The 15,229-nt window shown below is 41.9% G+C and overlaps 2 protein-coding genes across 4 annotated transcripts in view; both read right to left on the bottom strand.

The window, feature by feature from the left end:
* Window positions 1-15,229, bottom strand: part of chek1 (checkpoint kinase 1) — a 53,309-nt gene that overhangs the window by 37,977 nt on the left and 103 nt on the right. The window contains exon 1 of one of the 2 annotated variants that reach the window (XM_043676879.1): window positions 3,010-3,030. The exons of the other annotated variant lie outside the window; for it this stretch is intronic. The gene's annotated coding sequence lies outside the window, so the exon portion shown is untranslated. Of the gene's footprint in view, window positions 1-3,009; window positions 3,031-15,229 lie in introns of those variants that run through there. 2 annotated transcript variants of the gene reach the window in all.
* stt3a (STT3 oligosaccharyltransferase complex catalytic subunit A) overlaps window positions 12,195-15,229 on the bottom strand; it is a 43,131-nt gene continuing 40,096 nt past the window's right edge. For both annotated transcript variants that reach the window (XM_043676875.1, XM_043676874.1), the window contains 2 exons: window positions 13,754-13,869; window positions 12,195-12,492 (listed from right to left, as the gene is read on the bottom strand). In XM_043676875.1, the coding sequence (XP_043532810.1) occupies window positions 12,454-12,492; window positions 13,754-13,869 (155 nt within the window). In that variant the 3' untranslated portion in view covers window positions 12,195-12,453. The remainder of the gene's footprint in view (window positions 12,493-13,753; window positions 13,870-15,229) is intronic.

The following is a 15,229-nucleotide window of genomic DNA, read 5'->3' as shown; positions in this document are numbered from 1 at the left end:
CCATGACTTGTCCTACCTGCCTACCTTCTTTTCCACCTATCCACTCCACCCTCCTGCCTGACCTATCACCTTCATCCCCTCCCCCACTCACCTATTGTACTCTATGCTACTTTCTCCCCACTCTCACCCCCCTCTGAGATAACACTGAGCTTATCTCCCCATCCTTCAGGCTCTCTGCCTGTATTCCTGATTAAGGGCTTTTGCCTGAAACGTCGATTTTCCTGCTCTTCGGATGCTGCCTGAACTGCTGCGCTCTTCCAGCACCACTAATCCAGAATCTGGTTTGCAGCATCTGCAGTCATTGTTTTTACCTGATTCAAAACAAGGGGGTCACTCTCAATGGGCTGGTGGGAGAGCAGTTATTCGGGCTGGGCTCGGATATGGATCAGGGTCACTTAATCACATCGATTGGAAATTGGGGAGATTGTCAGCAATTTCGTTTTTAGTAAAATGCTAAATATAAACAGAGGGTGTTGATGGTCAGGATGCATCAGTTGAGAAAGAACAGAGTTAATGAGCTAGATTTCATGTGCTTGGATCAGAGGAGCAGAAGCTATGACATTTTCCCCGTTCATTGTTCCTACCTTGGGAGGAAGGGCCAACTGACTGTACTCCAACTGCGGATGCTAACAACAGCAAAGGCTCCTGGTCTCAGAAAGCTCTGATGCAGCTGTAGATGTTGCTGAGGACCAAGACACACTGTTAAAAAGGCCCACCTTGATGTTCTGGGGCATGGAATAGAGGATATTAGGACTTGCTGGACATGGTCATAGGGTCAACAAAGGAATGGCATTTTGAAAATTGGTTCCGTCATCCAGAGAATATAGTCATTACATATCTGATGTAAACAAGAGTCATTTAAACTGAGGATGAATCCGTGGTGTCAACAAAGGTGTGCCAACCATCACTTATAGAGTCCAGAAGGCCAGAGTTCAGGCCCATGACTAGGATCAGTCCTTAAGCAGTACTGGTGAAGATTCTTGGTGTTGGAATGGAGTCAGGAATCCTGGAAATAGGTCCTCAGTGTTATGTGTACTCCTCCATAGAGTATCTCTAACTCCTTGAAAATCCAGCCCAATGTTTCAGGCTGAGGACCTTCCATTAGGACAGGGATTAGGACAATTTTAAGAAGGTGAAACCAGGTTATGGACTTACCATTCCCTTTAGCCCTGTCCTGCCAACTCTTTTGTTCTTTAAAGCCTCATGTTTCCTGCCCTACCAGAGACTTGATTTCACCTAAATTTAAATTTATTGGCCCACATATTTCAAGCAGTTTGAGAAATCCTACTTTCAAACTTAATTGTATTAAAGATTCTTACAAAACTTTAGATGTCTTCTGTGCTAAAGATTCCTGGGCAGGAGACTCCTGTTTTAGCTTTGGAGAAGGTGCAGAAGAGGTTTACCAGAATGTTGCCTGGATTGGAGTGTATTAGTTAAAAGGAGAGATTGGACAAACTTGGATTGTTTTCACTAGAGCACCAGAGGCTGAGGGGAAACCTAATAGTATACAAAATAGGAAGAGGCATGGATAGGGTGAATAGTCAGACTCTCTTTCTCAAGGTGGAAATGTCAAGTACTGGAGGCAAAGGTTTAAGGTGAGATGGGGAAGGTTTAATTGAGATAATATGAGGCAAGTTTTTTTTTTACATGGAAGCTGGTATGCACTGCCAGGGGAGGTGGCCAAGCAGATATGATAGCAGTGTTTAAAAGGCATTTAGGCAGACACACGAACAGGCAGATAATATATGGATACGGACCATTTGCAAGCAGAGAGGTTTAGTTTGGAATGGTATCATGGTCAGTACAGACATGGTGGGCCAAAGGGCCTGTTTCTGTGCTGTCATCATTCTTTGCTTTATGTGATTATTCCTATCCAAGAATCTATTAATCCACTGGTAGATAGAATCAGTGTGGAATCTACATCCCTATTTTGCAGCAGTCAGTCAGTGTTGTGACAATGTTGTCACTTTAACAAGGTTATTTTGTCCTTGAGTTTTTTTAAGAGAGGTCATAAAGGCAGAGATGCCGAGGGGTCTAGAAAGAGTTGGGTTTAACAATGGCAGGTTTTCCCATTTCGGGTTTTCTCTAGTTTGGTTTAGCTGTGGCAGTCACAGGATGCTGCAGTCCAGGAAAGGACTTTAGCAAACTTCAGCAGATGATTCCTGACTGACTTTCCCTCTGAAATCTCTTTGAATGTTGTTCCCTCTTGCCTGTCAGAGTCTGTGTCTCAATTTACCCTTTTGCCAAGGGTGTGTTTAAGGAATGTTACTAATTGGAACAGTTCCTTAGTTAAATTGCTGAATCAGGTCAGTTAAGTTTTCCAGTAAGTAAGTTATTCTAAGTTCCATTTCCTTTTGTTTGTGTTTCGCTGTTAGTGTTTAAATAAGTTCTGTGTTGCTTAAAGCTGAGTGGTTTGACCAGCTGCATCACACCTGGAATTTCCACTTCATAAGGGTCAAAAATAAGAAATCGTTAGGGTTGAGGCTACCTTCTTAAAATACTTTGCGGGGGGCTGGCCTGGTCCAAATCAGTGTGTTTTTGAGATTTAAACATCTGACAGCGTACCCAGCCCCTATCACAAAGGAAAGTGTGGCATTAGGGTGCTAGGTAGATGAGGGATAGTAGTTACGTCCATCACCATCACTTTTTATGTTGTTTGTATAATCTACAGCAACAACTCAGTGCAGTGCTGTTGTGGTGCTGAATTGTCAATAGTGTTAACTTTTGGATGAATTGTGGCTCTGTCTGTCTGTTCAAACGGAGAATGAAAATCACAGGGCACTATTCAAAGAGTAAGGAGTTCTCCTGATGTCTGGCCTAACATTCTTCCATCCAGAAACACCGTTGGAAATAATTAACTTGTCATACTGTTGTTGTCTGTGGGATCTTGCTATGCACATGTTGTTTATTGCAATTGCCTGTGAAAAAAACACAGCGGCTGCACTTGAGCAGTCATTGAGGGGATTCAGAGTATCTCACAGATGTGAGAGGCATCAAAATTCTACTTACCTCTCAAGATCAGCAATAAACTCCTGAAGATTAATACGAAGTTGTTTATTTTTAAATTATCCAAAAGAAGGATGAAATTACATATGTTGCAGTCACTGCTAAACAGTTACTGCATAAATCATAGTCAAAGCTGTATCTACTTAAATAGCATAATGGTGTGTTTGAGAATCAAAGATGACATTTAAGTTGCCTGCAATATTCGTAATGTGATCCCACAACTGCATCTTGTCGGTTGCCCAAAAGCGCTCAATTCTTATTCATTTCGTCCCTGCTGTGCCAAGATTGTGATGACGCAGCCAGTGAGTGAGTTCTGGGAGGACTGCAGTGGAGGATTGTGGGCGTGGGTGAGACGGGTTCACTGGCTGACTTCACCAGGGTGAAGTGAGTTCATTCACTCTGTTGAACCCAGGCACAGCATCAGTGAACTCTTCTGTCACTCGCAGCAAGGAAGTTCATGTGAGTTCAAGAGGAAGTGTTGCATTCTGGGGAACGAGTTCCTTGAGTGCAGGCGCTTGTCGGAAGGGGGTGAAGTGAGTTCATTTGTTTTTAATGGGTTGCTGTTCACTGAACAAGGCGAAGAGTGGTGCCAGAGAAATCCACGAGGAGCTGGTGAAATTGGCAGGGAGCACATAGCGGAATTTGACACTGCACAGCTACTGACTCCAAAAACAATTTTGAGGATGTTGCATAATACATCAGCAAAGGTTACCTAAGCAGCCTTTTAAAATTATTTCATTGACATGTCTTAAGTTGAATTTATTAATCTGTGGTTTTCCCAATTGGCATTCAACAGTCCAGTCTTTGAATGGCTATCTGTACATGAACTCAGCATGGTAAACCTTAACTAATTAATAAACATGACTACAGTGTATTTATGTCACATTTTAGGTCATAGTGTCACAGTCATAGACTTGCACAGCAAGGAAACAGATCGTTCCATTCACCTCATCCAAGCTGACCAGATATCCTAAACCAATCAACTCCCATTTAATCATAGAGTCATAAAGATGCACAGCACAGAAACAGACCCTTCAGTACAACTGGTCCATGTAGACCAGGTATCTTAAACTGATCTAGTCCAATTTGCCAGTATTTGGCCCATATCCCTCCAAACCCTTCCTATTCATATACACATGCCTTTTAAATTTTGTAAATGGACCCATTTCCTCTGTGGTACACAACAACAACAGCTTCTATTGATATAACGTCTGTAACATAGTAAAACATTTTAAGATACTTCAAGGGAACGTTATCAAAATTTGAAAGTCATTGTAATGGTAAATTGTAAGATTGGCTTTCATGCTGGATAGTTTTGCATCAGTAACAAGGAGGTTGCTGGATGTATTGTAGATACTGTTAGAGAGTGAAGTAGAGATCAAAATCTGCTCAAGAATCACCATGCTGCATCAGTCTTCCAGTGACCTGATGAGATTGAGATTCCAACAACATCAGCATGGCTATGAAGTTGCAGCTCGACATATCCATCGTTACACTAACTGCAATCTTTGCCAGTGAGATATGGAAGTCAGCAGCAAACAGGAAGTTAGACAACTTTGATGATGTCTGCAAAAACATAGAAGCATAGAAAATAGATGCAGCAGTAGGCCATTCAACCCTTTGAGTCTGCACCACCATTCAATGTGATCATGGCTGACCATGTAATCTCAGTGTCCATTGCCTGCTTTATCTCCAAACCCTTTGATCTCTTTAGCCACAAGAGCCATGTCCCATTTGGATATATCTAATGAACTGGCCCCAACAGCTTTCTGTGGCAGAGAATTCTACAGGTTCACAACTCTCTGAGTGAAGAAATTCTTCCTCATTTCAGTACTGAATGGCTTGCCCTTTATTGTTAGACTGTGAAATCTAAGGTCCTTGGCCTCCCTTAAAGAGACAGCAGCATCAATAAAGAAGTGTTACACAGGACTGTTCAGTGGCACATCAACACAGCAATTTCCCAAACAGGATAAAAAGATGGGGCTGGCTAAAAAAAAGTCCTGGTGAGATATATTTCATGAGAATGATCAGTGACACCCCTTAGTCTGTAGTGAAAGAGATTCCAATGGATCAGGACTAATGGTATTGCCTTTGTTCCACATGGGGCGAGAGGAATTAAGTCTTATTAATACCTTTAATTCCGTGAGTGCTCTGCCTGAAGGCAACTCCTCGGCTTATTGTCTACTGATGATTCATGCTGAGTAATTTTCTGAACAGTTTTTGTCAGCGGTCATTTTGGCTATTGCGTTTCACCCTCTGGAGTAGGGTAAGGAGGCAGTTCCAAGTGTACCTCAGTGGGAACAGGAGCTGTACCCACACTGTGGCATTGTTCTAGATCATAGGCTATTCATCAACTTCATTTCTTCACTCAAAGGGTGGTCAGCCTAGGAAATTCACTTCCACAGGATGCTGTGGAGGCCACATCACTGAATATACCCAAGAAAGCGATTGATACATTTTTTAGACATTATAGAAGTAGGGGAATGGGGAGAAAGTGAGGATATGGGATTGAATACAGGATCAGCCATGATCATATTGACTGGTAGAGCTGACTCAAAAGGCTGAGTAGCCTACTCCTGCTCCTAGGCGAAGGTGAGGACTGCTGATGCTGGAGATCAGAGTCTAGATCAGAGTGGTGCTGGAAAAGCACAGCAGGTCAGGCAGCGTCCGAGGAGCAGGGAAATCGACGTTTTGGGCAAAAGCCCTTCATCTACTCCTGCTCCTGGTTTCCATGCTTCTAAGTGATTAGCTCTCTCAATACTTTTATCAAACAACAGAAATACATTGACTCAGTGACAGAATGGGTTCACGGTATAGCACAATTTCCACTTACAGTTAAATATTCCTCATTTGCCTAGGATGGTACAGTGGCTCAATGGTTAGCACTGCTGCCTCACAGCGTTAGGAACCTGGGTTCAATTCCAGCCTCGGGTGTCTGTCTGTGTAGAGTTTGCATATTCTCCCTATCTAGGTGTGGGTTTCCCCCGGGTGCTCCGATTTTCTCCCACAGTCCAAAGATGTGCAGGATTAGCTATGCTGAATTGCCCACAGTGTCCAGGGATGTGCAGGCTAGGTGGGCCAGCCATGGTTGAAAATAACCCAAGGTGGGTCTGGGTGGGATGCTTATTGGAGGTTCAGTGCAGACTCGATGGGCTGAAAGGCCTCTTCCAGCCCTGTAGGGATTCTATGACGTAAATTAAACCAGCAATCACACATTGATTAGGCAGTACGATGTAGGGGATATACTCATCTGTTTACTGAGAAATTCTGCTTGCAGTCAATACTAAACCGGATTTAAAAGTTCTTAATTGGATTACGTAGATATGGTTTCTTCTGCATTAAACTAGTTTTGTGCCTATCTAACAGACTCAAAAAAAATGTTTCTACTTGTAAGACGGATATACCTGACTTGTTCATTTTCTCAAGTCCTGCACAAGAAAAATGACAGATGCCAAGGTCATCAAGTACACCCCTTGATTTCGAGAAAATGAGTTCAGGAACAACATGACAGTAATTGAACTTCCCTTGCTGCTGGTTACTATTATACTAAAATGACTTCATTTCCCTCTCCCCACCCTCTAACACTCTCGCACTGCCCTGGGGTCACTGAGTTTGTGAGAATACCAACTGCATTTTGGGACAAGCTCCACTGAGTTCACAGAGTGCAGCTAACAGCAGCAAAAAGGTGCATTAAGTTTATTCTCCAACTGACACACAAGTCATGGATGTCAGAATGTGGACTGTGAATGAGTGCCAAGCACAAGAATGCCCTTGATGCTTTTAGTTTCAATCTTAGTTAAGCACTGTAAGCAATTAAATTAGGAATATGATATAACCGGTATCAAAGAAGTCAGTGTTGTCGTGAAATTTGCTCAAACAAAATAGAAATGAGAATCGCATCCAGCCCTTATTCTGATTAAAGCTTTTAGCTTATGGGAGTATTTCACAAGATAATTAATTATCAACTTGTCATTTTGGGTCTTATGATGAATACTCAATTCCTGATTGATTATTCACTTTTTGTACTATGATTATTGAATTCTGGAATTCTCTGCCTATCATTTTCTTATTTCCCATTCTCTTTGGGTTTTGTCTTTGTTTCCCTCTCCTATCTCCGAGTGGATTTCCATCCCTCTGCCATTTTAGTTTAGACCCTCTCCAACTGCACTAGTGGAAAGACTGATATTCTGAACTTTTTACTTCTTTATTTTTCTAATTTATTCCTACAACCTGTAATGCTGGGCTGCTTATTTCTTTACCTTTTTTTTTTGTTTCCTAAGAATTTGCATTTACGAATCTGCACCCAGGTACCTTTGTACCCAAGATGGTACTGTAAACCTAAATATTCTGAACTTTTTACTTCTTTATTTTTCTAATTTACTCCTACAACCTGTAATGCTGGGCTGCTTATTTCTTTACCTTTCTTTTTTTTTGTTTCCTAAGAATTTGCATTTACGAATCTGCACCCAGGTACCTTTGTACCCAAGATGGTACTGTAAACCTAATGTGACAACTGTAAACCTATCACTGTACTCATTTGAGTATGTGACAATAAAGCAAATTCAATTCAAATCCTCCCCTTAGGACATCAGTTCTGGTTCTGACCTGATCAGCTACCCATTCAGATTCTACGGGCCCCACCTTCTCCAGAACTGGTCTCATTGTCCCAGAAAATAATAGCCTCACATCGTCTCTCTATCCATGTATTTATCTGATCTTTCCCATTACTTCCATTTTGACTAGCACATGGCACTAGTAATAATCCTAAGATCACTACACTTGAGGTCTTATTTTCTTCCTAACTCTGCTTTTAGGACCTCATCCCTTTTTTAAAGTCCACATCGACTATACCCATGTGCACCACAGCTACTGACTGTTCACCTTCCCACTCCAGAATGCCCTGTACTATCCTTGACCCTAACACCTAGAGGCAGCCACAGAAACGTCTATAAACTTACAATTGAATCCCCCATTACTATAACATTCCCATACGACCAATGAATTTGATTGCTGCCACTTTCCTCAGAGGCCATGCCGCTAACAGAGTAGTAATTTATTTTCATGAAAGCAGTCAGTATATGTGGAACTGCTGAAATTGTGCATCAGTAGCTAAAGCATATTCATGTCAGAATGGATAAATCCTTGCATTATGCTGATAGACATTCCAGCACAAAAAGGTAGAATGATCACAAAGAGCAGGATGCAAATACTGTGGAGGAATCACACATAGGAAAAAAAAAAGCAGTCCAGTGCAGGGAAAGCAGTGTTCTCACTGAGAGTAGCAGAATAATTTTGCACACAAGTGTTTGGCTAATAGGAAGCACATGCAGATGGTCCCTGGAAAGACATTAACTGAAGACTGAAAAATCATTCTGCAGCATACAACAGGTGGTTTCAGTCAGGTCAACAGATAATAAATGGTTTGTAACTGTTAGAGTGAGCACTGCAAGAGAACATCAGGTCAACACAGTGTCAGATAGACACTGGTGCATCATGTATTATCATAATCTTCACAGACATCCGCAAAGTGGTTCAATATGGCGATCCAAAAGTAAAGCACTTGAAAACTTGAGCTTATATACTGACACCATTCTTACATCAAAAGGACAGACTATTTTGAGAACCTAACGCAATATGACAGACAATTGGAGTTCCAGATTGCTGGCAAACTGGAACAAGTCTAAATTTTGGACTGTCAACATGCAAAAAAAGATTTGCAAATATTGCAGCAGAACAGATCCTAGAGGAGTACAACACGTTTACAGGGTAAGAATGCCGTCCTGGACGATATCATTACAAAGCAGATGAGAATGTAAGACCAATTCAGCATCTGCTGAGGAAAATTGCATCTGTCCTGAAGACCAGCATGAAACAGAAGGAAGAAGAGGTGGAAAAGGAGGCAGTAATCTCAAAAGTGATAATTTCTACAGAACGGACTAGCAGTATGGTAACTGTGAAACAGCCTGGGAAGCAGAGTGTGCAATGACCCAAAGGTTCTAAATAAACCTCTGATGAGATTTCACTGATCTCTGAGGAGAAAGTGAGGTCTGCAGATGCTGGAGATCAGAGCTGAAAATGTGTTGCTGGAAAAGCGCAGCAGGTCAGGCAGCATCCAGGGAACAGGAGAATCGACGTTTCGGGCATAAGCCCTTCTTCACTGATCTCTGCCAACCATAGAAGGAATTTTGCTACAATTTGCAAATACACACAAAAAAAATATTCACCACCCTAGATTGAAGGACAGTCATTGGCAACTGAAACAGGATGAAAACAGTAACTTTCTAACGATATTCTGTCCACCATTTGGACGATACGGATTATTGTACATGCCATTTGGCATTTCCACCACCACAAAAGAATATAAACATATGCAACACGAGAGTGTGAGCGATCTTCCTGGAGTGGAACTGTAGTAAATGGTTTGCTAACTTATGGATGTGTAGAAACAATGAAAGAAGCAATAGTTGACCACAATCAAATCTAGTGCGACAGCTAGACAGAACATGAAGTTGAACGAAAGATTGTAATTAAAGATGTCCAAAATTAAATTGATAGGCCTTAGGGTGAAGTGATGGCCTCGTGGAATTATTGCAAGAGCATGTATCCAAAACCTCCCCCAATGTTCAGTGGAAGCAGGTTTGAATCCCACCATCAGAAATGGTGGAATTTGCAATCAATATTACTTTTGATGTGAAGGGCACTGCTTGTCACAGGCCACTCTGGTGTTTCTTTTCTTCCTGGTGGTGGAAATTTGAATAAAGATTCATGCACTTTGCGTCTTTTAGATAAAAAAAATTAAATTGATTAGGCCATGTCCTGCCATCAAAACATCTTTGCCCAGAAAGGTGAGAGCTGCAGCTGCAATGTGGTGACCGATGGATGTAAAAGGAGTTTTATGTAGCGTAGCTACGTTTTGGATTCATCAACCATTTAGCAAAACCGTTGCTCAATTTGTTATCAGAGCATGAACCATGACATGCACTCTCTGCCAATGATATTCAGGGACACAGAACAGCAATATTCACCAAAGTCAAACTAATGATGGCAACACCAGTGCTGAAATACTATGATGCCAGACTGCAGCATGACTATAGGGAGGCAGGACTTTGAGCAACTGGTTACATTTACAGCCTCAGTGTCAGCACAAACACAATGGCCAGATTGCCTTTGTTTGGCAACATTTTCATCAAAAACTAATTCGAAGAAACAGTGACAGTTCAAGTTGGGCACAAGCCACTTGCAAAAACATTTCCTTCAAGCTACCACTATCTGTTGCAAAGCTTCTGGAAAGAAAAATGAAAAAGGGGGATTTTTGAGATTGAAATGCAATAGCATGCTAATGTCTCTCCTGGCTTGACATATTTATCTCTATCATGAGGCAGAGATCAGTTGGTTGGACAGCTGGTTTGTGATGCAGAATGATGCCACCAGCCTGGGTTCAATTCCTGCATCAACTGAGGTCACCATGAAGGACTGTCCTTGCCTCTTGCCTGAGGTGTGGTCTCCTTCAGGTTAAACCACCACCAGTGTTTCTCTCATGAGAGAACAGCCCAAAGTATGGTAGGACAGTGGTGACTTTGTTTTGCAGTTGGTTGGATGGCTTGTTTGCAAACACCAGCATAGATTCATTTCTTGCACTGGCATAAGTTACCAGTTAGGCGCCATCCTGAGACATGGCAACCCTCAGGTTAAACACTGCCATCACCTCGCTCTCTTATGAGAACATCTAAGAGAAAGTGAGGACTGCAGATGCTAGAGATCAGAGCTGAAAATGTGTTGCTGGAAAAGCGCAGGAGGTCAGGCAGCATCATCGACATTTCGGGCATGAGCCCTTCTAGAGCTTCTTCAAGGAAGGCATTCTTGCAAGAGGATTCGCAGTAGGTTAAGATCTTCTAGGAGAAAGTGAGAAAGGCTCATGCCCAAAACGTTAATTCTCCTGCTCCTTGGATGCTGCCTGACCTGCTGCGCTTTTCCAGCAACACATTTTCATCTCTTATGAGAACAGCCTGCCACCCTCTAAGATTATGGTGAATTTCACTTACACTGGAGGCATTCTTCTTATAGCTAGTTCAGTGAAGACACAGTAGAAGCTAAACTATGTACCATTAGCTCCTAACAGGGGCTGGAGGGGGCAACTAATTGAGATGTGTGAAACCAAGAGCAACTTTCGAGTAGAAAAGCACTTAATTCAAAAGATCAATAACCAATGGTGCATTGATTTAAAATAGTGAAACAATTAGAGTTGCATTGAGGATACCTCTTACACTCCAGAGAGAATTTTCTGCCCAAAAAGTTGGGAAAGATGAAGAAGCACTCGTTGCACTTTTAAAAATCAGTTGCGATTAACACAATCTGCTTTAACCTATGTGCGTTTTTCCTTGAGCTACAAACTCAGAGCTTGAAATAGGGATTAGGGCAGTACACTCTTCTTGACAAGCACAGAACTGATGTGCCAAATGGCCACCTTGTGTGTCCAAATTTTCTCTGATAATGTGTCAATCAGGATTACAGTACAGACACTACAGTTCTGTAACTATAGCAGTGTATTATACATAGCAGCAATGCCTCAACTATATGATCCTCCTATAACCTCTGGCCTGAAATCCTTGAGAGCATCTGGGACCCATACAGGGTCAGTCACTAACCTCAGAGAGCAGCATCAGAATACAGGACCATTTTGCATAATGTGCAACAAATATCTAGTACAGGATTTCACAGGAAAGCTGTAAGTTGTCCTAAATAGACAATGTGCTCCAAATTCTATGACGTCTTTATAATTGTGTGTGCTTAAAGAGCAATAAAATCTAAAGTCTTCCCATGTCTTTGTGTATATACCAATGAGCTGTACAATCACGAAGGTTTGATCCTGGGTTACCATCCAGTTGAAAAATGTTGGGACATAGGTATTGGGAGAGGTCACAACCTCTTGTGACACTACCCCAGCCAAATAACTAACTAATCTCCATAGAGTGCTGCATATGACATGGTTCTAGAGCATGGCTTGATGTTGGGTGAAAACAGACAGTGAGTAATCAAGCACAGTGGGGTGCAGGGACAGGGAAGTACCCATTGAAATACAAAAGCTAATCAGAAGTTTCAAGGGGAGGAAGTGGGAAATATTTGAACAGTAGGAACAATTACCGATCAGAATCAAACCAGGCATCCTCTGAAGAGAAGCAAACACACTGTTCCAAAATGTCCAACTGAACCCTTTATTTGACCAGTATAGAACTTAAGCCCACATAATGACTTTTTGGTCACTCATCGTGAATCACTCAATCAATTTTACATTTGAGACAGATTGCTGCAGACAGAACGCAACATGTAAACAAACTCTCCGGTCTCTTCCTTTATTCCCAAACTAGTGTATATAAAAAAAATACAGCTCTTCTTCACAGGACAAGGCCTCAGTGCTGCTATCAGTCATAGCTGCTTCATTTCTTTGTTTTACGTTCTTGAGAGCCCTCGGTTATCCAAATCTTTCACCTGTGAAGAGATAATGAGGAGTTAACATGGAGTTCATGTTTCAGGCTTATGAGCTATCACTAGAATAAACAGCATATTCTGTTTGTATTTCAGATTTCCAGCATCTGCAGGACCTAACAGATGCTTTTACAAATAAACGGTCAGATGGTGTCTATATTGATAGATTATTAACAGGTTGTGGATGCTCAGAGGATACAAATGCAATCCAACTGCAGATAGACTGGATGTTGGACTACTCCTCCCAGGAGCAGCAGACTCTGGAGTACAATGCCAACAGGGCACTTATGGGCCAAGTCTCCGTCTTGAAAAATGAGCTGGGGTCGGTTCCTAACCAGGATAGGGACTGCTTCATGTAAAAAGTTTTCGATAATACTTGGTCGATGGTGTTACTGGAAGGAGTCAGTCAGAGAGAAATTTTCTAGAGTATTGTCCCTTAAAGATTTTAATTGTTTTTAGTTAAAAATCACAACACCAGGTTATAGTCCAACAGGTTTAGTTGGAAGCACACTAGCTTTTGGAGCAATGCTCCTGTCGCTCTGAAAGCTAGTATGCTTCCAATTAAACCTGTTGGACTATAACCTGGTGTTGTGTGATTTTTAACTTTGTACACCCCAGTCCAACACCGGCATCTCCAAATCTTAATTGTTTTTGGGTGGGGATTACAAAGAGCTTACTTTATGAAGGTTTGGCCGTGGACTAACTTGTAATTCTGTGCTTGTGCACACTAACTCAACATCAATACATCCAGATACCTTTACAAATGGTAACTGCATTAGGATCAATACAATCAGCGTCAACAAACCAACTGGATGTAAGTATGGAAATAAAGCAGTCTTGCTTCAGTTGTATAAAGCTTTGGTAACACCACACCTAGCAGCATTGCATAAGATTCAGTCTAGCTAAGGATGGATGTACTTATTATAGAGGAAAGTGAGCAAAGGTTCATTTGACTGATCTCTCAGATTGCAGGACTGTGCCACAAGAGGAGATTGAGGAGCCTGGATCTGTGTTTCGTAAAGCAAGAGGTGATCTCATTGAAACATATGGATCAAGAAGGTAGATGCAATGATCAGATAATTTATCACAGAGGGTAGAGTGAAGCTGGAATTTCCAAGCTGTGGTAATTCAGTACAACTTGGCAGATCAACTTTGAAAACAGATCCTACAACCAGGAGCTGAAACCACCAGGAAGCTGTGAGGTCACCTTGCAATTGCAAGCTACAGTGCTCAGAGGGTAGGGCACAGTGCTTTCAGAGCTCACCTTATATATACGGACTAGCCAGTGCTCGGTGGTGTACGCCTCTTCTAGAACATCAAGCTCAAAGTCTTTGTTCCCAATCTCGGCATTCCTTACTCTGTCATAACCAGGTGGGCGTTCTGCGGGAAGAACAATGGCACTGTTAATATTGCATTGTCAATTAATTCCTGGATTAAGACTGTGTCCTGTGACAGTCTCAGCGCAGGATTCAGGAGAAAAAAAAGTCAATGCATATGTGAAATTGCTAAATCAGAATGGTGCAGCATTGACGTTGGGGGATAGGGGTGGGTGGTGAGGCAAGTCTTCAGTGGGTAGAATTTGAGTACATTGGGTAAAGTACAGGGAACTAATGTTCAAAGTTATATTTTACCTCGACATTCCTGATAAGGTTCAGTTAAATTAATAAAATCGCTTCACAGTGCCTGACATAACGTTTAGCTTTAATTAACCAGTAAGCTCCATTTGACCTGTGCAATACCTGATGAGAAATCCTTAACAACACTTGAAAAGGTGGGAAAGTAATTGATTCTTAAAAGTAATGGGGAAGTTTTAAACTCTATGTATCATTATAAAGTTATGGCAATCTTAAAGGGAGAATGAGATTGCTTGGGGGTTTGACTCAAATCTAACTACGCATTCTTCCAAGGAGAAAGGACATACTCTACAGTTTACAGTATGAGCAAGGGACAAGTGATAAACACTGGAATCTAACTGTACGTTTGCAGGCATCCTCGGGGGAAACTTCAAGATCCAACACTGTAATCGAATGTTTCACCCCCAAAACCCTATAATTTCCAATCCCATCTTTCTGTTACCAGCAGGTTTTAGGATTAAAGCCATGTGCCCTATAATCTCAATGAGCTAAATGCTTATGAGAGAGAGAACTGGCATAGCTTAAAATTCCTGTGCAGGTATGAATCTCTCCTTGCACCTTTTGGGTTATGTTTACAGTTTCACAATAACATGTGAAGGACATATTTCCACACATCCACGTGTACAAAAAATGGTCATAAGGAAGATAAGCAACAGGTAATCCATTTTAGAATTGCCTCCTTTTAGAATATTATAAATATATTCTGCCTGCTTGTTCCATGACCAAACTATTCACAAAATTTACGATGGTGCTCAACTGATCTTAACCCCACTGCCCTGTGGCTGAACACTTCAACTCCCCCACCCCCGCTCCATCAAGGACATGCAGGTCCTGGGCCTCCTCCATCACCAAACTCTTACCACCCAACGCCTGGAGGAAGAACGCCTCATATTCCACATCAGGACCCTGCAATCACACGGGTTCAATGTGGATTTCATCAGTTTCCTCATTTCCCCTTCCCCCACACTATCTCAGTTCCAAGCCTCCAACTCGGCACCTCCCTCCTGATCTGTCCATCACCTTTCCCATCTATCCGCTCCACCCTCCTCTCTGACCTATCAAGCTTCTCCCTCATCTTCATCTACCTATCGCTTTCTCAGCTACCT

The sequence above is a fragment of the Chiloscyllium plagiosum genome, chromosome 35, assembly GCF_004010195.1.
Source record: "Chiloscyllium plagiosum isolate BGI_BamShark_2017 chromosome 35, ASM401019v2, whole genome shotgun sequence".
Classification (NCBI taxonomy): Eukaryota; Metazoa; Chordata; class Chondrichthyes; order Orectolobiformes; family Hemiscylliidae; genus Chiloscyllium; species Chiloscyllium plagiosum.
Note: the sequence above shows the minus strand (reverse complement) of the source record. Positions and strands in the feature narration are given on the sequence as shown.